This window comes from Apus apus, chromosome 1, assembly GCF_020740795.1.
Source record: "Apus apus isolate bApuApu2 chromosome 1, bApuApu2.pri.cur, whole genome shotgun sequence".
NCBI lineage: Eukaryota > Metazoa > Chordata > Aves > Apodiformes > Apodidae > Apus > Apus apus.
Genome location: NC_067282.1, coordinates 18945562 through 18971417, shown reverse-complemented (window position 1 = coordinate 18971417; position 25856 = coordinate 18945562). Strand labels below are relative to the sequence as shown.

General features: G+C 38.9%; 1 protein-coding gene across 3 annotated transcripts in view; it reads left to right on the top strand.

Moving 5' to 3' along the window:
* The first annotated feature begins 507 nt into the window (after positions 1-507).
* The window catches only part of MICU2 (mitochondrial calcium uptake 2), a 151512-nt gene continuing 126163 nt past the window's right edge, over positions 508-25856 (top strand). For all 3 annotated transcript variants that reach the window (XR_007888407.1, XM_051608363.1, XM_051608362.1), the window contains exon 1: positions 508-720. Coding sequence is in view for 2 of the 3 variants with exons in the window: in XM_051608363.1 (XP_051464323.1) it covers positions 532-720 (189 nt within the window). In the remaining variant the exon portion in view is untranslated. The remainder of the gene's footprint in view (positions 721-25856) is intronic.

The window sequence follows — 25856 nt, the reverse complement described above, 5'->3', positions numbered from 1 at the left end:
CTCGTCCAGGCCCTCTCCCCTTCCCGGGGCAGGGCCAGGGGCAGCTACAGCCCCCAGGGACCCGGGCCGGGCGCGCAGGGCCTCTGCCTGCCGGCCAACCCCTTCCATGAGAGCCGTTTTCAGCGAAACGCTTGATTCGGGGGCCCTGCCGCCTCCCCTCGCCCCTGAGGGAACTACCCGGCCCGGGGTCGGGAGTCGGGCACGTTCTCAAGACGGGAAGGCGACCCTGAGGCGTCAGTCACTGCTGCGAGGCCCTGCCAACCTCTGCCTGCGTTACCTCTCTGCCAGGACCGTCCCCTCCGGTTTGCGGGTAGCTCCCCTCCCGCTCGCGGAGCGGGGCCAGCGCGCTGCGCTCTCGCGGGGAGCAGCAGGCTCCCGCCGGGACACAACCGCTCCCGCCGGGACACAACCGCTCCCGCCCCACCGGGAAGGCCGCGGGCTGCCCCGGACACGGCGCTGCGCATGCGCCCCGGCCGGCGGCGGCGGCGGGGCCGGTTCGATGTCGGCGGCGCCGGGGCGGCTTCCGGCAAGATGGCGGCGTGGAGGGCTGCGCTGGCTGCCCGCGCCCCGCTGAGGGGGCGGCTCGCCGGGCTGCGGGCCCCTCGGAGCCAGCGGCGCCCGCCCGTCTGGAGGGTCGCCGCCGCCGCCCTGGTCGGGGGAGGCTCCCTGGCGGCGTGTTACAGCGGGCGGGCGGGCGTGTTTCCGACGGTCCTGGCTCAGGTGAGGCAGCATCTCAGCTCCGGCAGCCTCGCCTCTCGCCGGCGGGCTGGGCCGGGCCGGGCTGGGCCGGGCCGGGCCGGGCCGGGCGGGTCGCCGGGGAGCGCTGGGGCCCGGCGCTGGGGCTGCGTGTCTCAGGGGCGGCTGCTGGCGGGCTCGAAGGAGCGGCCTGCGGGCGGGCCGGGTTTGAGGTGCTCAGACCTGGTCTGCCTCGGCGTCCTGAGGCAGAACCCGGCTCTGATCGCTCAGGTTGTCCAGCAGGTAACGTGCGTCTCCGGTCCCCTTGGCAGCAGCCGGGACTAACACTGTGACGCTTCAAGTAATCCTGGCCGACCTCATTGACGGGAGCTTCGTTTTCTGCACTGGAAGGAGGTTGGGGCTGCCTTGGCACCGAGCGCTTCCCCGTTCGCTTGACAGCCCTGGTCGTGCCACCTGATGAGCCGTGTGGGTTGCGGAGCGCACGGTCTGTACTGAGCTGCTTTTTTCGCTGGTAACTTCCAGAGCTTCCACCGCGCTTGATCTACACGTCAGGGGCTGTTAGACAGTCGTGCATCTTTTTTACCCTTTCAAAAATACTCCTTCACGGAAGTCGTGCTTTTATATCTCGTACTTCGTCTGAAGCGCATCACATACAGCGGTTAGGGTGATTTCCTCTTAGCATACTCCAAATGTGTCCTATGGACATTAAAATGTAGTTTGCCTTGGAGCATCAGTGTGCACTCAGGTTATGTTCAAGGACAGAGAGATAGACAGTATTTACTAAGTAATCTTCGCAAGTTCCAAAATACAGTTATACTTCCCAACTTTATTATTTTGATGGAAGTAGGGGGATTTTTCCTGTTCTTCCATTGGAAAAGTTACTGCTGACTGGACTTGTCTAGGTATTTCCAGACTGGAAGACCTAAATATTTTGTAGGCCAGAGTGTTGAGGTGGGATGGAGGGAGGACATCAGTCTCTACTTGCAGTACCAATTTGTTTACTTCTATCTAGGAAACTTTCAAAGTATTCAACAGTTTGCATGCTTTGATATCTTGCCTCTTAACAAATATTGAACAGACTGAAGTGCAGGCAGGTGAATAGTCACCAGATTTATTCTTGAGTTAAGAACAAGAAATGATTTTATTATTTTTTTAAACTGCAGTCTTAATTGCGGAGAATTTCTAAGCTGCTGCTTCTTAGGAAACTCCGATTTTTCTGTATAAGCACGTTTCTAAATCCATTAACTATTAGTACTGATTCCTTGGACAGCGCATGTTGCAACTGGGTTTCTGTATGTTGCTCCTAGTGAGGAAGGCATCCGTTATTTCGCTAGAAATCCTACTGGAAATGTATTTTGTTGCTCTAAAGATCCAATAGAATATGATCTTACATTTACATATGTGATGCTGCATTATATTTAAAAAGTCCTGTCTTTGAGACCAATTTCATATATGTGTGAGATCTGTGTAAGCAGATGTATATGTAGGTATATATACAAGTGTTAAATGCAGGGAGTAATCACTTACTTAAAAATGTGTTCAGTGAAGCAATCTAGTTGTAGAGCTGATGTGTTCATAGACTATCTTCCATATAACACAGGACAGTTCTACAGATATGCTCTTTAAGTCTCTGGAAGGACCCTGAAAGTCTATAGTTTATTTAATGGATTCAGTTTTGGAGACAGTAGATCAATGGACTGCAAATATTAACTAGATTATTCAATTTAAACTTTTCAATTTTCCAATAAAAATACTGTTGGAGATGCAAGGCAGAAGTTTTTTGTCCTGTACTTCATGTTGCTCCAATTAATGTATTTTACTTTTTTAAACTACCTAAAGGAAAGTGGCTATGCAGAAAATGACATTAAGGCCTGTAAACTAGAATTGGATCAGGATGGTAAAAGCTTTAAGGGATGGAGTGATAGAGCCAAAATAACATGCTGCATTTAGTTTAAGCAGTAGAGATACTACTTGTAGCTTCTTCTTGACAGAAGTAGGAGATACTCAAAAGCAAAACAGAGTGTTGAAACTAATATGTCACCTTTAGATTGTTTTGGAGCAATCTTTTTTCAGTTCATAACTTGTGCAGTCTTGTTATATTAAGATGCATAATTTGAGCCACTAAGTAAGTTCTCATTCTTGTTCTAAGCGAGATGATAACACCCATTAACAGCTTTGCTGTTGAATCAAACTTTTCATAGCAAATTCTTTATTTAGTTTAAGTAGTTGAAGTGACAACTCTATTTAGATTTTCCTTTAGTCTTAAAAAAAAGTAGTCTCTATCAAACTAATCAGAAATTTTTCAGCTATAGCTTGTTCTAGACAGCTTTGGAGATACAATTTACTGTTGAAGCTAGCAAACACTAAATTGAAGCTAAAGTTCTGTAAAGTCAGTGCTTATTATTTTTTTTTTCTTCTAAAGCTATTAATTATTTTCAAATCAACGACTCATACCTTTGGCACCTAGTTTCTTAGCTCTTTCGTTCCAGTCTTCACATGCCACTGCAGTGGGTTTAATCCTGCTTGTGTTGGTTGTTGTCACTTCTGACTTCTGCTCAGAGTGAATGAAATCAAGCCTGTCGGCAAGTCTTTTCAGAATCAGTATGTCCTGCAGGATCAGTTAATCTGTTTTGCATTTGTTGGAATGGATAGTGACTGTTCTATTTTGTAGTGGCTTATGCTTAGTTATTGTGTTCTAATTTAATTGTTGTTTATTCTGGCTATAACTGTTCAGTTTGGGTTTTTTTAAAAACGGTGTTTGGCCCCGTTTTTTGTCAGTATTTTCACTGCCACTTACCTGTTCTGACAGCTTGCATTAAGTGGGTAGCATATTAATAATAACACTTTCTATATTTACTGTAAGATTTACCTCAGTTCATCTTTCATATAGTCTCTCTAGAGTTTCAGTAAGTGATTTATGGAGTTATTTTCATTCTCTATCTTCATTTGCTGACCTACTGTTTGAGACATACAACTAATATATATTGGAATAAGTCCCTAGTGCTGATTATAAATCTCTACTGTACAAAGGCTTTTATAACAAAATTAACATTTTTTTATTTTTTTTATAGATACCAACTTTTAGTTCTATTTGCAATTGTTATTTACTAGTGAAGCTACATTGATAATATCCTAGATCATCTATAGTGTGTGCTGAGAAAAACTGGATCAATTTTTTAAAAAAATTAAGGAAGCTGAAAGGAGGAGGTGAAGGCATAAGAGCTTTTTTTATCAGTATAACTTACCGTGGGGGATTTGTGTTGAAGTTCACTAAAAGCATTTCTTCTGTTATCTTAACCAACACAGACAGGTCGAAAATACACACGCAGCGCTGCACACTGCAGTGATACTCTACAGGCTGCTTTTCTTCTTTAGTAATGTAATTCAAATGACACAGTGATCTGTAACCTTGATCAGACTTGCAATATTGTCTACTGTGTCCCTGTTATCTCAGAGCTTGCAGTTTGCTGTACTAATGTTACATTATATGGCCTAAAGCTTTTGGAATTCTTTGTTTAAGTGTGCTGCTTGCACTTGTCAGCTTTGCAGTCAGCTTGGTTACCTTGATCAGGGTCAAGAATCAAGAATGTGATTGCCAAAGGGCATGCAAGTGAATTTGGAATGGCACACTTCTAGAGACTGTAGCATTTTGTGAGAGGCAGTGACTCCTGCCTCCCCACTCCAACTAAATTTGGAACTTGCTAAGGTACTGTAGTGTTCATCCTGTACATGCATAAACTGCAAATTATAAGAAAATTCTGAGATGCAGTGAACTGCCAGAGGGTTCTGCCCCTGCTGAGTGTTTTATGGGTGTATTTGGTCTCTACCTTCAGAAATAAGAATGCAATTGGATTCACCCTTGAAAAGCTCCCTTCCCTGCAGAGTGTCACATTTTGTGCTAATTTTAAGTCACTGCTTTCCACATGTGACTGGTTGGAGTTGTTACTAGCACATATGTGATGCTGTGCACGTGCAAAGCCCTGTGTGTTTGGTGATAAATGTGGTTTAGTTTCAGCATTATTTTTCTAAGGTTGTAAAAGCGTTGGTTGGTACTTCAATATTTGATACTGCTTACCTAAGGTAAAGATGAAAACACAACTTACTAACAACATTTTTTGGTGTGTTTTTGTTAATGCTTTCTATTACGATTTTAGTCTGATTCTCTTTATCTTACCTGTTCTACTTCTCCTCATGTTGCATCAGCAGTGTGCTACAATTCTTCCAAATATGAGACTCAGTTCCTGTCCTGGAGCTCTTAAGCAGTATTCTATTGTATTTAATCATGCTGAAAATACTAAGATAATGCTTATAGCAATGGTTAACAAACCATTTGTGCCATATTTTTAATGTCTGATATTTCTGAAATTCTCTTTTAATTTAAAATGTGTTTATTGAAACAGTCCTTGTTTAGACTCTGTTAAATGCTTTTTATTTAATTTTAAACTGCATTGAATGTTTTCCTGTTTTCCAATGTTAACAGTTCATAAGAGAAGCAAAGATAGCCACAAAGATAGTGGTGACTGTGTGTTGCAATAGTATGAAAACTTTCTCCAAGCATTTGGGAGTAAAATACTTCTAATTATTAAAACTAGAGCTTAGATTAATTTTCTGGGGCTACATGTGTAACAACAAAAACTTATTTTGAAACTATTACCTTACACTCTTCACTATGGCAGAGGCAAAATAATATACTGGAGCACCTCTTTACAAATCCCAGGGCTATGGAAAACTCAGGAAGTGCCACAGTTCACAGGATAATCTAGGGAGAGAAGTTACATTAAATGTAACTCTTAAGTTTATCACAGGTTTAATAGATGTCTCTGGACTGCCAGACTTGAAAGCTGATAAAAATGCTTTAAAAAGCTCTGAAGTCCTGTCTGTGTTTCTTGGTGACATTTTGAGAGGTGCACTCTGTCTCCAAAGAGATGAATGTTGACTTAGAGTTGGTTTAGACAAATTCTGATATATTGTGCATGGTTTTCACTGAGGTAAAATTTTGAAACCAGATCAATAGAAGATTTGCAAGATAATGTCTGCTGTGAGCATGTTACCTGTTTAGTGTATTTTTATTATTAGCTTCTAAAGTAAATGCATGTAAAATATGTTTGTGGTGTTCTCAGTAGTCCTTGTTAATATGCTTCCATAACAAGTGTAATCTGTTGCATGCATGTCAAAAGCAGCATTTTGTTTAAATAATTTGAAGAAAGTTTTAGAGCAGTGGAAGGAAGAAGTGTGTTGCTCTAGGATTTTTATGGTTTTTACACATCCTTTTTATCCAGGACCACTTTGTCATTTAAGTTATTCTTACACTACTTTTAGCCCACATTTTCTCACTCAGTATCTTTCTGAACATTTTTTGTAATAGATGGTGTTATTTAGGAAGGCAGGCTTTGTGTAATAACTGTGTGTGAAGGATTTTTGGTACTGGCAGATAAAAAGTGTATATGTGGCATTTGAATTTGGTCACCAAATAGAATATTTCTTTAAAGGAGCCATTGTTTATAAGTTATGGTCTTTAAATTGTGAGACATTGGGGAATCTTGTTAGAATGGGAATTTTGGTGGGAGTTTCTAAAATGCAGTCTATTTTAAAAGCCTGATAAAGGGAAGAGTGTTGCTCCTAAGGTGAGGTGTCTTGATAAATACAGAACCCTGGGATAAAATTGCATAAGGATTTGTGGTGATGTATGGAATCGCCTTGAGGGAGGAATGTGGCTCTAAAATAAAACCAGAAAGAATATGTGCAATCTAATCTGAGAAATATAGAGGAAGATTCTGTATCTATATCAGGAAAAAATCTGCCTGCTTTTAGTGGATCAAAAATCCAGTAATAGTTTGTCTTCTAAGTAATAATCTGGAGTGTTTATCCCTGAGTCTTTATTCTATTAGAATTTAAGTGAGAGTGCAAATGTAACAGCACATACAATAGATTACTAGGGTGCTCACAAAGTAAAATTAAGGATGTATAAAATAAATGTCTGCAGCAGAATACTTTAACAGGCTTTTCAAACTTAATGCAGCTGGTTTTAATCCACATCGAACATGCTACTCAGTGATAGCTTGCAGGCCTTAGAGAAGCCTTATATTTGAATGCAGCAGGTGCAAAACTGATCACACAGTCAGATCATTAACGCTTAAACACTGTTGTAAAACAAGGCCGTGTAAAAATCACCAAAATTACCATTGCTGTTGTGGGCTGGAGCATCTTTAAGTAAGGATTTTTATTTATTTATTTATTTATTTATTAAATCTCTTCCCTGCTTTACCTTGCCCTTTCATTAAAATCTTGTCCTGCTGGTTTTTTGCATCTTATTTTTCTGGTAGCTGTTGTTCTCTCTGCATAACAGAATGTATTAGGGAGTGGGTTGGGGTGCAGAGCACAGTCAGGCAGCGGTCCCCAGCACAGCTTTAGATTTGTAGCATGATGGGAAAGGTGTTGGAGGATTCCTTACTGCATATTCAGGTTGGCTGCTTGAACCACCTGCTAGATGGTGCCTTTAAGTCATCTTTCCACTGCAGAATCTGCAAAACTGGCAGCCTTTGGGGGGCCAGTTTGATTGAAGGTGCTTTGAACCCATGATGTTTCTTGGCAGCAGTGCCCAGCGCAGCTGAGGTGCAGCGAGGCACGGGCAGAGCTCTTGCCAGCATCTGGAAGCATCCCTCTGCCAACTTCGTGGTTTCACTGTTATTTACTGTCTTGATAAATATTACAAAAAAATATTGTCTTACATCACGACAAGGCAGTCACCTTCGTAGGTAAATGCATTGAGTACTTGCTGGTTTTGAACAGAAAGTGGATAGTGAGTTTATTACTATGTGACTGAGATACCACCAGTTTATGCCTACTGTGAGAGACAGCTTAACACAATGCATGCATGCACCTTTCAACTCTGGTGTATCACCTAAATGTATTCCTGTTATGTTTTTTTCTTTACCATGCACCTGGAAGTAAACTGAAGTACTGCAATATGATTGATTTGGTTCTGTGCATTTAAATGCCTCAATAACATTGTTATTTCCTAATTCATCTAAACAAAATGAGTTTCAGTTAATAGTCCAAAAATATTATGAAAATGTGTTAGTAAAATGCATTTTAAGCCAACATTCCTCTAGTTTTTAAGCATCAATAAATATTAATTTCCCCTGCAAAAAGAGCTCTTTGGAATTAGATGGACAGCTTAATTTTTTGTTTTCTTTTCCTTAAATATAATTCAGTCTTTCTGAAACTGTTCCTGTTGTGCAACCAACCAGGGTAACCTTAGCTACCTCTTGTTTAATTCTGTATTTCACTGTGTTGTGGAAATAGGCTATGTATCAGGTATCCACCAAAGAGTCTAAATCAATAACTGAGGTATTAAATATATCACAAACATCGTTCCTGGCATTAGTGACATACAGACATTGTCATGTTGTGTGCCTAAAATAGAATGTGGTATAGAGGGTATGGAATCTGCAGCAGTATGATGTTATAATTAATTGTAGACTTAAATATTACTGATGGGTATGCATTTGTTTCTCAACTTTATATATATGGTATCCATTTCAGCTTTTTGAATTTGAGGTATTTATATCCTGAAGCTTTTGGTTTTGAAAATGTTTACATTTTTTTCCTTCTCTGTGTGCACAGAGATTCTTTGTGCAGGTGTCTTCATTGATAATGAAACAACATGATGTCAAATATAATCTTAGAGGTCTTAGAGGTTAAAATTTTAACTATGTTTCATCTGATCTGTCACCTTTTATTTGAATTCACTCTTGCTATATGACTTCAGTGATTAAATAAATTCTAACTAACATTCTTTCTAGGCACTTTGATACATGTGGACAGATGTGGTGAGTTAAGCTGCATGGTTTTGTTGTGGTTTTAGCAATGTTTTAATTTCAACATAATAAAGGGTTAGTATTTGAGAATATTTGGCCGTTTATGTTAGTGGGCAAACATCTAAATATATAGCTTGCCTGAAAAATTTTTAAAAAATGCTCTTTTGAGTAGAAAGAATTGCACAAAATAATATTCTGATTTTTAACAAAAAATCCCAGAGAAGAAATTAGTAGTTATTTACTGGGGACATATGACTTTTCCTCCAGTAAATACTCTAGATGGTTTCAAAATACTGTAATGTGGGGGTTTTTGTCTGCCTTCTTAGGTGGAAGCTGTGTTGTGGTGGGTTTTTTTTTCTAAAAACTTTGAACATAATGATAATTTTTTTTTTTTTTTCTTTTAAGAAATGATGTGTTGTGTACAAGCAGCAGCATCTCTTTTCCCATTGATGCTGTTTTGTACTGGTTTACACCTGTGTTTGCTGGTTTAGTATGAGAGCTCTGTATCAGAATTCCTTGCAGAAGCTTCCTTTCTGTAACAACTGTGGCTGGCTAAATATGGCTATTTCTAACAAGTGGACTTTTAGGTCGCTAAATTTTGGTACATTGTAATGTTGTGTAATTTTCTTTTTACTTTGGTGCTTATAATAAGATTACTTAACATAACTAGGCTTAATTTATTTGAATAATGTTCCAGAAAGACACTAGCTAAAATAATTATCAAAGATAAATTACAGATAAAACTGTGTGAAATGCTCCTTCAGAATACATGCTTCCTGACTATTCAGAATACTGGGTTTTCTTACTGCTACTTGTGAAGGTTTTTATTATACTATGAGCTGAGAGACAAGAGAAGGGAGTCTTGTCAGCTTTAAACACCAAATGGGATTTAAAGTAGTTCCTCAAGGTTTGTGCCCCTTTCCAGGTAGGGCAAATTTCAAGAGTGACTGTCTTGCAGAGATGAACTCTGTAAAAAGCAGTTACAGCAGATGTAGCTAATAAGTGTTATCTTATCAGCACTGATACCTTTCTTGCTCCTTTGCCAAATCAGCAGAGAAGCTTCTTCATCTGTCTCCAAAATCTGCAGAAACATCTAGTATAGATGAAAAATTTACATGAAATGAAGGTAATAATTTTCTTAACCTTTCTTTTTTTTTAAAGTAGGCATTTTCTTTGATAATGCCTTTTATTGGAGATACTGCCATTAGTAACCTATTAACAAATTATAATGCAGTATTAAAATAAAATACATTGAACTGCATATAAAGTTAAATGCATTTATAATGTAGTATTTTTGTAGTATACCCTTGCTGTATTTGGGAATAAGTAAAAAAATGACAGGCATCTGCTGCAGATGTGCAACAGCAGGATTAAACATTGTAGTCTTCAAAAGATGAAAAAACCCAATACAAAGCATCCATCAACTCAAAACCAGTTTTTCCCAGAGAAATTTAGATGCTTTTATCTAATGTAAACCATTAATATAAGATCTTTACTTTCCAATAGGGAACAAATGAGAACTGCTACTTGATTTAGTTGTTCACATTAGGACTCCTGGTTCTTAAGGCATAACTGTTCCTCATGAGATCCATCTCCACTTAAGAGTAGCTTTTCTACTTTTTGCAGTCAGTAGTGTCCACAGTGGAATAACCTGGGGAGTTGTTTCTCTTTAAAAAGAAAATAACAAGCTCAAAACAACTTTTGGTAGCAACTTGCATAGATCAGAGAAAACATTTTTTCAGTACTTCACACAAATGCAATATCTGGTTTGCCTTCCTGAAATTTTTGTGTCACTAATGTAATTTTTATATATATATAAGTATATTTTTAATGATTCAGTTACAGGAGCTACTTAGAAATGTGGACATGTTTTCCTAAGTTTACGGTCAGAGAAATGCGGTTTTTCATATTCTGTTTCTACAGAAATCCTGTCCTGAACCCAGGGATGTTTATAAACACGTGAGAACCAACTGAGTGGTGGAAATAGAGTTACTTAAACAATATGCAGATTCCATTTGTTTGAGCTCAGTTTGAGCTCTACAATGTGCAGATGCTTTTCTTGTGCTGCGAATTACTTTGTCTGGGCTAACCCTCCACCAGATTATCTGGCAGTGCATGCTGCTATTTTTTTCTTTACTCAAGTGACAATTTTTTTTAAGCTCTGCAAGCTCTTTTCATTTGAATTGAATATAGCCAGACTTTCCCATATGGAAGCTTCTCAACAAAAACTTAAAATATGTTGGAATTAATTTATAATAGCTAAACATGTTCTATTTTGTGGTGTACAGTTAAAAATGTGTACTTTAATTTGCCATTTTAAAGAAATCAGTTTCTGTATTATATCAGAGATGGAGTTTGTTTTTATAGCTCAGTGTTAATTGCATGTGTTTGTGTTACTGCTGAAGTATTTCTCCTTCTGGGAAAAAAGGAATTGTTCATTTTTTCACAGAAGACTGTACTTAAGCACTTCTGTAAAGAAATTCATGCTTGTCTTTCTTGAGCTGTCACCAGCAACTTTTTTGAAAAGAGTACTAAAGACCTAAAAGTCATAAATAACAGCATTTAGGCTGTGACCTATGAGAAGGACTTGACAGGGAAAACCAAAATGGCAAAAATTAAGCAACTCTTCTCTTTCTAGATTTTAAAACAGTCATTTCAGACTTAATATTTTTAGTTTAGCTGAGGAACCGTCATGGACAATAAAGAGTGTAAAGCGTATAAAATTACTTTCCTAGAACACAGTCTTTTCTTTTATTCCAGATATGCCTGTTGTATGGAATGTCCCTACTCAGTCTCCCAGAAAAACATTGTAGGAAATTGCTGACATACTTCTTTTGCAGCTGCTGTTAAATTTTTAAAACTGACAATGTCATATTGTGAAATGGTGTTGCATTGTTAGTCTTGAATTTTAAGATTTATGTTCTCTTCAGCCTCGAAAGTGAAAAATACGAAGAAAAATGTAAAGATTTATGTGCACCAGAAATGTTGCATGTATTAATGGAACAGACTTTGTATAGCAATAAGTGCTGGATTCCTTATGTGAACACCTCTGTGAAAAAATAATGCACTTCCATCTGCTAATATGCCATCTGTTTACTGAATGTTTATCAAGGGTACCTAATTTTTTTTTAATTTGTGATGAAGAAGTTCCTCGACAGCACTGCTTCTTGAAATGACAGCAGGGTGATCAAGATGCAGTCAGAAACAGTGATTCATAGTCAGATTCCTTTGTGTAAAACCTAAAGCAGTGTATCATGTTCCAGGACAGATAACTTTTCCTTTGCGGTGTATGGTCATGCTCTGTGGAGGTGCTACTTCCTTGAGAGCCATCACATGGCTGAATCCTTTGTGAAAGGATTTGTGAGACTGTAGTTCTGATAGTAGTAGGAAATCTTTTCATCTCTTTCATCCCCTAATTGCTTGCTGATTAGATGTTTGTGAAGGTGTAGGAGTCTTCCCTGGAGGACTTCATCCTCAGGATACATGCTGCAGAATGAGATCATATACAGGGTCCTTTCTCCTTCGAGTAGCCTGCAGGTTAGGGTACTCTCCCTCCATCACTTCCAGGACCAGCAGACTCCACCACATGAGGCACTGTCCTGCACTGCCACTTGCCAGCAGGAAGCAATGCTTGCTTCTGCATCCTGCATCGCTGAACCAGAGTGGGTGCTAGATGCAGCTTCAAATTCAGAGTTAGAAAGTGGCAGGTAATGGGGAGTGGACACAGTAGCTCTGGGCCAGGCTATGTAGGGAGTAAATTCTGGGTGCGGTGTTAATAGGATGAAATCACACCCTTCTGTATGGATCAGCAGACTGTGTGTGATTGCATATCGCCTCTATAGATTCATGTTGTGTACATTTGCTTCTGGCCATCAGAAATATATAGTTGATTTGACTAGACCACCACGAGTGGCTTAAAAGTTACTTGCAGTTCTTTGAAGTGCATTACGCTTCATGCATAAAGTGTTCCTTGTTGTCCCGGAGGTCGCATCTCAGCTGTTTGGTACTTCAGACCTGGAGATTGTCAGGTTTCCCATCACTGCATGCTTAAGGGATGCTTCTAGCCCATTTAGTGTCCCTGTGAATGTGTATGGCAAACAAAGCTGAGAGAGGCAATTTCCTTTATTAGACCAGCTGCTGTAGCTGGGAAGATTACACAAGCTTTTGGTCACCTCACCAAGCTGTAGAATGTGTCTTGTCTGTCATTAAGCATTGAATACACAGATAATGAGTTACTGATGATGATCAGGTTATGTTGAGGTAGCCATGAGACCACAGTGATGAGCTTTTGATTGTGGATAGGATGTTGGTCCTACAGGCCATACTTTGTGAAGGGCAGAGTCTATGAGTAGTTTCATAAGCATATGAAGCTAATGTGCTAGCAACACTCATGCCTGTACATCAACTGAATAATTTTATTTGGTTTAGATGTTTTGCTGAATATGAGAAAATTCTCCTATAAGTAATTAATAAAAACAGTCGTTCTGCTTTTGCAGTAAAAATGTACTTTATTCAGTTTTGGTTCTGCAGTCTTTCTGTTTTATATAATACTTTTATAGTGGGGGAAGCAGGGGAAGAGAAAGTGGATCTGTTCTCCTCCAGAGTTTGCACTGCTCTGTTTTTGGAGCTGATGTATGCATAAGGTACTGAGTAAAGCACCTGGTGTTACTGTAGTTATTTTGTTATCTTAGGCTATATTATATACAATAGCATAATTCAGTTTCTGTTATTAAGTGTCCATGAAATGTCTGACATTCAAAGAAATTAAACTGCTGTTATGTTTGTTTATTAGAAAAATACCTACCACATAATCAACCTGTTAATGGGACAACAATGGTTTGACAAGAGACTTAAGTTGAGCTTCATGGTAGGGTGATGTAGTGGTCATAAGTGCAGAAATCATAAATCAAGCCTTAAAATTGAACTGCCTGAAGATGTAAAGGTTTTTTTTAAGGTCATGTGGATTTATTTTATTGGTTTTCACCCTCCAGGCTTGAAACTTCTGATTTGTAAGGGCTAAAAGTTTATCAGTGAAAGTTGTGGTACTTTCTCAGTACTACAAAAAAGAATGTGACTTTAATGATATCAAATGCTTTGCTAGTATTAATGATAAAATGAAGTAACAGGATCAAGGTACATATACACTTTTTATACACTTGACTTGAGAATCAAGAGTATCAAGAGTCTTTATGAGATTTTTGGTGGCAGAAGTTAAATCTTGAGGTGAGAAACTTTATTGAAGTGTTAAGTTATACTACTTACCTTTAAAACAAACCTTTAACCATAGAAAAAGGCTATAAAAACTGTTGACTGCTTTAATCTTGTGGAATTCTTGGTTGGTTATTCATTTAATACCCTCCCTCCTTTTCTTGTAGTTTAAATTTGCTCCATGTGGTTTGTTTTCTTGATTTGTTAGGTTGAGGGCTGGTACCCTTTAAGTTCCTCCAAATAAAAAGGGGGAAAAGATCAATTCCCACACAGAGGAAAGGTGTAGGAGAAATTTTCATCTAGCAAATATAAACTTGGATTGGTTTTGTGTCTGTTATTTTTGTGTAGGGCCTTATATGTTGAGATTGTTATTGACAGGGTTCTCATGCACTGTAGCAAAACAGATGCAAGCCATGAATTCTGGGTTGAGTGTTACTGGGGGAGTAAAAGCCTCCCCCCTTTCTTTGTGGGTGTGCGTGGGTGTAATGTTGCAATTAATTTTTCTCCAGTTCTCTTTATCAGCATGGGAACTCATAAGGCCAGGTTAGATATGGAATTTTAGTGGCCCTTTGTTAGAAGTAACGAGGCCACACTTGAGCATAATGATAACTATGGTAGGAAATCCTGGGCATCTGCATTTGTGTACAGAAAGTCTCAGTCTTTCCTCTAGTAGTAAGTTTTTAGTTTGTCCTAAAAACAAAGCAGGTGATTGTAGTCTACAACATAGGAATACATTTGTGTTCACAATATAAGAAATATTTCTGCTGCCTAGGACAAGAATAGAGAGGAGAGGTATTTTTCAGAATAAGGGGAGTCTGAAGGTTGTGTTACAAAATATATAGGCTCAAATTCATTATCTGGATAGAGCATAGCACAAAGCTTAGTCTGTGTCTTTCATATCCTAGGAAAGTGTCTCATCAACCAGCTTACTAGGTGATCTAGGCAACAACAACAACAATTTATCAGATGTACTGAAACTGTGATCTTTTCATGCCAGTCCAGATGCTTTTGGGCTCGATGATCTTGAAGGTCTTTTTCCAACCAGAATGATACGGTGATACTTCAGGGCTTAAAACCAGTCTTACATTAAGTATATATAAGGTGAATTAATAATAAGAAAAACTTTCTGAAGGGTTATATTTTAGGGGAAAAAAAAAAAAGAGTAAAAACACTTATGTTCTTACAGTATTGTTTATCTGTGATAAAAATATGGTTCTTTTAGGGACAGAGTGAAAAAGAGGCACAGAATTTCAAAGGTACACTGTTCCTCAACCAGATTGGGATATAACTGGATACAGATCAAGAAAAAACAAATCCAATTTTGAAAGGAAATGTATCATCAGCTTTTCTCTGTCCTCTCAGTTTAACAAGAACATCCTGAAGAAGGGCTAAGTTTTTTCCTGAGGTTTAGAGTCAAAATAATTGTTTTCATGAGACAAAATAATTATTTTTATGGAACATTTGAAAGGTTCAGGGACAAATAGCTTGGGATTGGAAGTACAGTTGGTTCAGCATAACTCATGTAAGCATCTGTGTGAACTCTATCAGTAGTTTAATTTGCCTGTCTTAAAAACAGTATTGGATTAGAGCTGGAAAGATAATGCAATAATTTACCAAGTGCTGAACTGGGTTTAAAATCCTCCTTAATGGTATAGCCTGAAGTATGTATCTCAGTTGTGTTAAAGATACTAAAGTTAAAAATAAACGGGAGGAGGAAAGGCGTATCTGTGGTGTCAGCGAGGCATGCGCTAAGCTGATGTATAAAGGGAGGGTAATGGATCTGCTTGGATTCCAGCCAGCGGTGCCGGACGTGGGCATTCTGCCGAGGCACATTCCCAGGCATTAAGTGCAATCCCGTCCCTGAGCCCTCTGTGTAATTCATCTTCCCTGCGGCTCACTCTGCCAGGGGCTGAGCTCACAACTTAGCTGGTTTTGTTACCAGTGCAGCTGACTGGTAGTTACTTCTTCAATTCAGAGCAGTTTGACATCTGAACGCTTAGACTTGGGTAGCTCCATTTGAATCTGTGATGCAGGCGCTGTCTTTCAACTTGCTGTTACTTTGAGTAGAGTACTGGAATCTTGTTTCTGCTCTAAATTTCTTGTTGCAAGCAAATTGTCTTAAGATAGCCTTTTCATGTACATGTTTTAATTTATAAGCGCCGTGGGTGTTTGCATGAAAAAGTAAGTGGTGGTGGGATTTCCTTTTAAACTCTGTCATGTTGGCAACTCATTCTGATATTAAAGTTATTTGCTACCTTATAGCAGCACTGGAAGAAAAAGCTATATAATCATTTTTTTTGTGAACACAAACAACAGAAGGAAAAGGAATTCTTCATCAGTGAAGGACCCTGGTATATTTCAACAAGAAGTAAAGTGCTGCAGTGGAACCCACTCTCTAAAGGTATTCTAGATGGAAATTTACATCCTTCAACCTTTGAGAAGCAGTATTCCCATGTTCCCCACCAGCTTAATTTTCCTGATTTTCACAGAATCATAAGATGCCAGGTTGGAAGGGACCCCAAGAATCATCTGGTCCAACCTTTCTAGGCAATACTGTAGTTTATGAGATCGCTCAGCACCCTGTCAAGCTGAGGCTTAAAACTGTCCAATGTGGGGGAATTTACCACTTCTCTTGGGAGTCTATTCCAGTGTTTGACTGTCCTCATGGTGAAAAATTTTCCTCTTATGTCCAGTCAGAATCTCCCCAGGAGTAACTTGTGCCCATGTGACTCCCTGTAAATAGGGAGACTCCATCTTCTTGGTATCCACTCAGAACAAACCCAGTTTGCTCAGCCTCTCCTCATATGGCAGGTCCTCCAGTCCCCTGATCATCCCTGTGGCCCTTCTCTGGACCCTCTCCAGCCTGTCTACATCCTTTATTTGTAGAGTGGGGACCAAAACTGAACACAATACTCTGGGTGTGGTCTGACAATTGCCGAATAGAGAGGGATGATGACTTCTTTATCTCTGCTGGCGATGCCCTTGTTGATGTAGCCCACCATCCTGTTGGCTTTCTTTGCCCCTGCAGCACACTGTTCACTCATGTTGAGCCTGTTATCCACCAAGATCCCCAGGTCCCTTTCCACAGGGCTGCTCTCCAGCCAGGTGGATCCCAGTCTGAACTGTCCTCTTGGCTGACTTGTTCCCAGGTGCAAAACCTTACACTTCTCTCTGTTCAACATCATGAGGTGCCTGCTAACCCACTCCTCCAGCCTGTCTAGGTCATCCTGGAGGGTGGCTCTCCTTTCTGGAGTGGTCAACCTCTCCACTCATCTGGGTGTCATCAGCAGACTTCATCAGGGTGCTCTTGATCCCAACATCCAGGTCACTTATGAAGATGTTAAACAGCATTGGGCCCAATATCAGTCCCTGGGGCACCCCACTTGTGAATGGTTGCCAGTTTGAGGAGGAAGTATTTACTATCACCCTCTGGGTATGGTCTGTCAGCCAGTTCCCCACCCACTGCACAGACCACTTGTCAAGGCTGTAACTAGTCAGTTTCTCCAGGAGGAGGCTGTGAGACTTGTTTGTCAAGCATGATTTGCCCCTGGTTAATCCATGTTGGCTTTTCCCAATCACATGCTTCAACTGACTTGGGACAGTCCCCAGGAAGATTTGTTCCATGACCTTTCCAGGGACTGAAGTGAGGCTAATGGGTCTGAAATTACCTGAGTCCTCCTCTGAAACCTTCTTAGAGATGGGGCTGACATTAGCCTCCAGTCCTCCGGAATATCTCCCAGTCTTCACATTTTCTTGGCCATTTAAAAGCAAGATGAACGAGGCATACAACTCCCTGTTATGTCTCCTAGAGTAAAAACTTTAAAGACATTCAGATAAGCTTGCAGAGTTGCCTGCCTGCTTCTTCCTATACTCAAAGGGATATGCTACCTCATATCTCCTGATGACAAATAAACGCCATTTTGTGATATGTATTCCTAGCAGAATTGTTTGGCCACATTTTACAGAATGACTAGAGTGAACTTCAGTATATAGCTTTGATGTTTCATTGTGTGCGACCGATTTATAAAAAAGAAGTCTTACGGAAGCATTCAACAAAATATAAATGTTTATAATACTATAGATTTTAATATCAACTTTTCATGCTATAAACTATGGTTACTTTTTATTAGTCTTGAAAACTGTTTTGTAATAGAAGTTTCAGATAAATATTTAATGTCAAGCTGAGCTGAAATTAATATAAAAGATATTAATATGCCCAGTGGTAACTGTAACCTGCACTTTGTTTCAAGGCACACTGTGGAAAGATGAAATGACTGGTATTTCTAGCATGAGTGTTTGTGTTCAGTTTTAAGAGCCTAATAGCCAAAATCTATTTTTAAAATAGCTTGTTTTTCTGATATGTTGATAGCAATTAATCCAAATTCAATTCAAGCTTGTTAAATTAAACTGTTTGTTTTACCTTTCACATCTCCTGCCTCCTTAGAAAATCTTCTTACTTTAAGCACTATATAATGTTGTTTATGGTTGTGGATGTGAAGCACTGGAACCACTGATCAGTGGAAAGCACATAGGAGGGGATGGCCTTTTCATTCTCTAGCATTGGGAATGTAGTGCACTGCTGTCTGTTGTCCTTCATTCCTACAGCATTGCTCAAAAAGCAACCACCGTCCAAAAAACTTACGTTTAATTTGATGCTGTTGTTTAACATTCTCCATGTTTCTGGTACAGAGCTGTTTACACGTGGGGCCTAAACAGCCACTCACAGCTGCTGCCAACTAACCTGGTGATGGTTATAGTTGCTCATGCAGAGACTGGAGACACTTCTTTTAGATAGAGCATTTTGATAAACACTGTTTCTTAGTTAGAGCCCTTGTCTAACCCTGTTTGTTTCACAAATACAGGGAACTCACATTAAGCTCATCTCTGTTAAATATGGGGAGCTGTGAACACTGGAGAAGACAAAGAGTTTTTAAGAACAAATAGATGTAATTCAGCAATAGTAATGTGAAATGGTATAAAATGTGCCTTGGACTAGAGAGTCTGTTGTGCCATGAAGAGCCATTCTTCATTTCTGGCCAATTTGTCCTGTTCTGATAGTAGATATTTTTTGTTATTGTAGTTGAACTACTCTGTGCTGTCTGTTTAGCTACACATTTCTAGTAACTTCTACAGAGCTTTCCCAAGCATTTAGCATGTTGGGTATCTAAAAGAAATGAATGTGATGCTAAACCAAAGGCAGCAGTGTTTACAATGAGAGAAAAAAATGTAACACCAAAAGATAGTTTGTCATCTCCTTCTCAACTCAGTTATCTATTCATTCTGTAAACCTATCAAAATGAAGATAAGAAAATAAGTATCTGAATCTCATGTTGGTGCTCTTGTGTAGTGTGGGGTGGGAAAATGGCCTACTGGAAATTCTGACCTGCTGTCTTTCTCTCTTCCCAGATAATAATTTTCTAGTTCTTTTTTTAAGTTCACTTGCATGTGGCCTTCCTCTTGCCTCTAAATAGCATCCTTAGCCACCTTCTTCCTGCTCTGAACTTCCAGCTTCTCTTTGTGCATTTGATTTAAACCAAGAATTTATTTGAAAAAGAATGAAGACCAGTATCCTGTTCTGAAACAAAAAATAACTTTTAATATAAAAGCGAGTGAGAGATAATGGAATTGGTTTCTTTCTGGAGAAGGTAGTAGGGCTTTGTATAATTATAAAGAGCCAAAATGTGTCCTTCAAGTTGTTAATTTAGTAACCAAAACCTTTAACTTTTTTAAAAAATTCTTGAAGCTAATTTGTATGGATATTGCTGTACCAACCAAAATGTAGAGTTATGTTATTTACTGGTCACAAAGTATACAGAACCATAAACTTCAGACTTCTTTTATGATAGAATGAAAAATGAGCACCTGTGTATCTTAGTGAATAGATGCAAAATATTAATATAAACAATATAAATATGGACAAAATATTTATTTGAAAGCAATTTTATTTTTTGAAAGTTACTTTCGATTGACCAGAAAAGGAATTCTATACATTGCATTTAGTTGCCTTCTGTAATGTGTTAGGATATTTTAGCTCCTGTATTAAAGATAGCTTGGGCTTCCCTTCATAGAAGCTTTAATGACTAGCTTGAAGCCATTTCCTTTTAAGGAATTAATATTTAGACATAACATTAGCCATGGGGGTACATAACAGGTTAAGAATAATTAATGAATAAAATTGCACGAACTGTAATTTGCATTGCCTAATACCAACTTTTAAAGCTTTCTTTAAAGGTAATTGCTAATTAAAATGTTAAATTGGTTTTATTTCACAAACAGGATATGGAAAAATATTGCTGTAATTTCTTTGTAGGCTCCATTTGACTTGACACTTCATTAAAATAAAGCCTAGATTAATAATTTACTCTTCTCTCTAAGCAGACACACTGGAGGTTCAAAAAAACCCTCATTTGGTATTGCTTATTTTAAAACCTCTTTTATTTTGTGATTGGATTTTCTTGGCTTTATAAGAAATAAGTATTTCACCTTTTAGTGTGTATGGGTGGGAAGAAGTGGAAGGAGAGATGGGATTTTACATGGGCTTTTCACTTCAGTTTTGTGGTAAAACCCGTTTTTCACAAGGGTTGGAAAAAGCCCTTTAACTGGGATATCAAACACTTGCATCATGGTTGATACACTCTGCTGATGTCCAGCTGGTAATTGACTAAGCTGGTAATATTCATACCTGAGAAGAATTAGAAGCATAACAGGTATTTTAAGCATGCACATTGTCCCTAACTTTCTGTGGTTTGATAATCCTCCAAATGCATAATGGTCCTTAGGAAGTTCCTTTCTGGTCTTCTAAATAATTATAAAAAATGGACATTGCCAACTGGTATCCCAAAGCTTCTGATCTCTGGTGTTCAATCTTTTGAAGTGGAAAAAATAATAGCTTAGAAAAACTTGATTGAAGATTACTTTAAGAAAAATGTATTTAGTAAGTGGTTGCTTAATGGACATGTGGCCTGTAGGATTAGAAATGCCAGACAGCAAAGCTACGGTCAAAGAACTGGACTAAACTTTGTTTAAATAATGCTTTCAGATGCTATAACACATACAGATTGTAATCAAAATTACTATTTTATCTTAAAGCTCAGGTGGAGACCATAAGAATTGGTACTTTATAATTATCAGTAAATTGCTTAGGCAACTGCTCAGCCCAGCTAATTGCTTTCCTTTCTATACTTTCTTCTAATAAAGAGGGAGCAAAACTATGACCCAGCTTAGTAATGGCCAACATTGTGTAGTAGGAGCTGTCACACTCACCGGTGTTTCACCAGCAAAGCAAGTTTTGTGCTACCTATGTGAATAAGGTGTTTTTGTTTTCAAAGCGTTTATGCCTTGGATATGGCAGCTCCTCGAGTGTCTATTTGGGATACCTCTTTCCTATCCCTAGCACTGTATTGTCCAGTTAAAGTCGCTTCATTTGTATAATGCTTTTAATCACAGAATTACAGAACGGTAGGGGTTGGAAGGAAACTCTGGAGATTGTCTAGTCCAACCCCCCTGCTCTAGCAGGATCACCTAGAGCAGGAACACATCCAGGCAGGTTTTTAATGTCTCCAGGGATGGAGACTTCACAGCCTCCCTTGGCAGCTTGTTCCAGTGCTCTGTTACCCTCAGAGTAAAGAAGTATTTTCTCATATTCAGGTTAAATCTCCTGTGTACCAGTTTGTGACCATTGCCCCTCATTCTGTCACTGGACACCACTGAGAAGAGTCTGGCCCCATCCTGACACCTGCCCTTTAGATATATATAAACATTGATAAGATGCCCTCTCAGCCTCCTTTTCTCTAAGCTAAACAGCTAAACTTGCTTTTCTTGAAGCAAGTTGCTCTGACCATGTATATCTGTACTTGATGCCTACATCTTAAAAAGAATAAAGCTTGATGATTACTAACATTTCAGTAGCGTTGTTCTGTGAGATGATGGCATGTAGCAGTTGTGAGAGAAGATACTGTTCTCTGACACATTAATCCTCATCAATGTTTACAATTAAACCTCATCAATGTTTACAATTAAACCTCATCAATGTTTACAAATATGTAAAGGGTGAGTGTCAAGAAGATGGAGTTAAGCTTTTTTCAGTGATGACCAGTGATAGGACAAGGAGTAATGGATACAAATTGGAGCATAGGAGGTTTAAGGTGAATATCAGGAAAAATTTTTTTACTGTGAGAGTGACAGAGCACTGGAACAGGCTGCCCAGAGAGGTTGTGGAGTCTTCTTCACTGGAGACATTCAAAACCCACCTGGACGCCTTCCTGTGTGATGTACTCTAGGTGACCCTGCTCTGGCAGGGGGGTTGGACTAGATGATCTTTCGAGGTCCCTTCCAACCCCTATGATTCTATGATTCTATGATCCTGTGTTATGCCAGGCCATTCACAGACCACTCACATAGTCTATATTACTTATCATTAATCTTAACATGTCATACTTTCTTCAAATCTCTTGCCTGTGATCATTCCTTAAAGTCCATATTTACCTATACAGAATGTGAAATTGGTGCCCAGAGAAGAGTAATACGTTCCTCTTGATCTGCATTTTCATCTTAATAATTTGATTGTTTTTTCAGACCAGATGGTCAAATTTATTTCCTAGTTTTCCTAATAATTGCAGGATTTCTAGACATAACCTATACAATTATGAAAGTACAGTGACTTTTATTAGGTTTGTGTATATTTTAAAACCCCAAATCTACATTGTTTTTACAGTCACTTTTTTACAACACTCTCCTAGCAAGTGAATGGGTTTAATTGGAATCTGTAAGTGATTTGTAATTTTTCGCATCCTGTTCCTCATCTATGCAAAACCACTAGGAGATGGGAAAAAGAAAAGGTAATTTGTGCTTATGATTAAATATGGAAAAAGCTATCTCTATGATATTTGTATCTGTATTGAATCATTAATATGTGATTCTTTGGTGTTCCTTGATCAAATAGCACTTACTGTGTTAAAAAACAGTAAATCGTTTTCTGTGTGATAGTGTTTTTATTTTAAAATTATTTTCATTGGAGTACATGCCTTTTTCATTACCTTTAAATAACTGTGTAGATTGTTTTCTTAAGCTGTTAGCAGCTTGAGTAATTTAAATAAATATTAATGTATAGGTGGTTTTAATTATTAATAAAATTACAGTGCTTTAAACTGGTATGGTAGAAGGATGGCCAAAATTGGTGCTGCATGACATTCTAAAGGGCAAGAGGAGGTATTGGTACTGTCGTGTTATGTTGTGTGTGCTTGAGAGTAAGACTTTTCTTATGCAAGCATTGAATATCAAAATTGGGCTTGTACCTCTGTTGTAGGATGTGGGTAGGAGGGAACGAGTTAGTGTTTGTGTGGGTCAGGTTGGTTTTGTTTTATTGTTTGTTTTTTAATGCAAAGGCCTTTAATTTTTCTGCTTAGGGAGCAGTTCTGGTCATTCATATATTTTCTCATTGACATAAAAAAGACCTGCACTTGATGAACAGCTGTAAAAATTAGATTCAGAGATTTCAGAAGACTTAACTGAGTTGTTTGCTACTACAGCCATATTTAATTTTGCTAGTAACTTTTGCAGATATTTATAATTTTTGCTGATACAATAAAATATGTAGATAAAAATTTAAATGTTTCCTAGTGTGTATATGTTGAGACTTGTTACTGGTAAAGTACCAATAGTAAGTACCATTGATTAGTAAGTTCAAACAAAGCTGTGGAACAGACCAAAAAGTAAGTGCTACGGATAAAATAATAACAGTCTTGAGGCCTGTAATTCTTTCATGAATTAGATACATGGTATTTTGCTGGCATTAAGTTCAAAAACCTGTTCCTTTACCATTTGTAATTTGACTTCAGTCATGCACAAACTTGTTGCCAGCTATTTACTAGAAGTCTGCCTTTGCAAGAGACTAGTACCCTGCTGTGTAGCAATAAAAATATCAACATACCAACTGCAAGAACCATTTTCCAGGTGTATTAATATGTAAGTATTAGAAAATGGGTAAGCCTTGTACTTTGAGCAGAAGCATGCAAATGCACTGAATTTCTCATTTTAATTGCTTGACTACTTGATTATGCTATTTTAATTAGATTTGTGCTTTAGCTTGAGTATCTTTATTAAATATGAATTATAGTAAAATTACTATTTAAAGTTATCTATATATAAAAAATGGTCCTACCTAACAAGTCCCAAGCCATGTTTAGAGCCTGTTGTGTATTGAAATATGTTGGTACTTTCTTGAGAAGACCCGTTTTACGGTTTTGTCTATGCGTGGGGGTGTTGGTGTGTTTGAAACAGTGCAGCTCATGGTATGTACCAAATGATGCCATTTGGTGAAAGACATTAGCAAAGCTGTTGGAGTTGGCATCAAATAAATGAAATTAATTGTAATGTCACCATTAGGAGGAAGCTGTGCTTTCCTTGTCTCCTGCCACACACATACTTTGAAGGTGTGCTTATAACTGAGTTCACTTTATCTGGCTTTTTACTTGGTGGATTTTGACCTTTCCTCTGAGCACATCAGTTGAGTCTTTTTTGTTGTATCACTAAAGTGGAAGACATCCAATCTAGTGTTTTCTTTCACTCTCAGCAAGTTTGCCTATGACACCAAGCTGCATGGTGCACTCAACACACTGGCAGGAAGGGATGCCATCCAGAGGCACCTTGACAAGTGGGCCCATGCAAACTGCATGAAGTTCAACAAGGCCAAGTGCAAGGTCCTGCACCTGAGTTGGAGCAATCCCAAACACAAAGACAGACTGGGTGGAGAAGGGACCGAGAACAGCCCTGAGAAAAAGGACTTGGCAGTGTTGGTCAATGAAAAGCTCAACATGAATCGGCAAGGTGCACTTGCAGCCCGGAAAGCCAACTGTGTCCTGAGCTGCATCAAAAGAAGTATGGCCAGCAGGTCGAGGGAGGTGATTCTGCCTCTCTGCTCTCATGAGACCCTCACCCGGAGTATTTTGTCCAGTTCCTGGGTCCCCATCATAAGAACATGGAGCTGTTGGAGTGAGTCGAAGGAGGGCCATGAGTTGAGGTTGTTCAGCCTGGAGAAGAGGAGGCTCCAAGGAGATCTTCTAGCAGCCTTCCAGTACCTGAAGGAACCTATAGGAAAGCTGGAGGGGGACTTTTTATAAGGGCATGTAGTGATAGAATGAGAGGTACCAGTTTCAAACTGAAAGAGGGTAGATTTAGGTTAGGTTTTAGGAAGAAGTTCTTTATCTGAGGGTGGTGAGACACTGGAACAGGTTGCCTGCAGGATTTGTGGCTGCCCCCTCCCTGTAAGTGTTCAAGGCCAGGTTGGATGGAGCTTTGAGCAATCTGAACTAGTGGAATGTGTCCCTGCCCATGGCAGGGAGGTTGGAACTAGATGATCTTTAAAGTCCCTTCCAACACAAACAGTTCTATGATTCTGTGTTTTTTTGGCATTTCTGGTTGGGTTGGTTTTGGTAATTACTGGAGGTTAATGTCCCCACTTGAGGCTGCAGCTTTTAAAACCTTACAGATTATTTTGATCACAGGTTCAGAGCTAGGAACAATAAACCTAGTTAACCTAACTGTTTCTGTTATGTTCCTCTATTTGGTTTATTTTTTCTGTAACTAGAAGCTAAGTCATAGCTGTAGTAGTAATAGTCTTCTCTGTATCTCTTTTGTCTCTGCATTCACGTTTTTAAGATGTAGAAGAATGATTACAATTGTGTGCAGTATTAAAAAATGTGGCTACACTAGTGGCACAGATTATTTATATTTATTTATTTATTTATTTATTTGTTCTTTCATCATTTCCTGATGATCCTAGTCTTAGATTTGTCTTTTTGATCACTGTTGAGATTTTTGCTTGGGGATTCAGAGAACTATGTCTGATGATTCTGTTTTCTCCCACCTGACTAGTAGCAGAGCTGGTATCATTCATCATGTGTAGTCTCTGTTAATATGTGCTTTCTTTTGCCTTTACATGGAATTTTGTCACTGAGTCATACCTTTTGGTCAGATTTTTTTTTTTATGATACCAAATAATTTTCTGTATTTTTTTATTATTTTTTTTTTAAGTCAGCTTTCTGGATCTTAGATGTGCTGTAACCCTGTCACATTCAAGCATTTACTCTTCAAAGTGCTCCTCTAGCCTCTTCATTCCCACGTAGCTTACTTTTG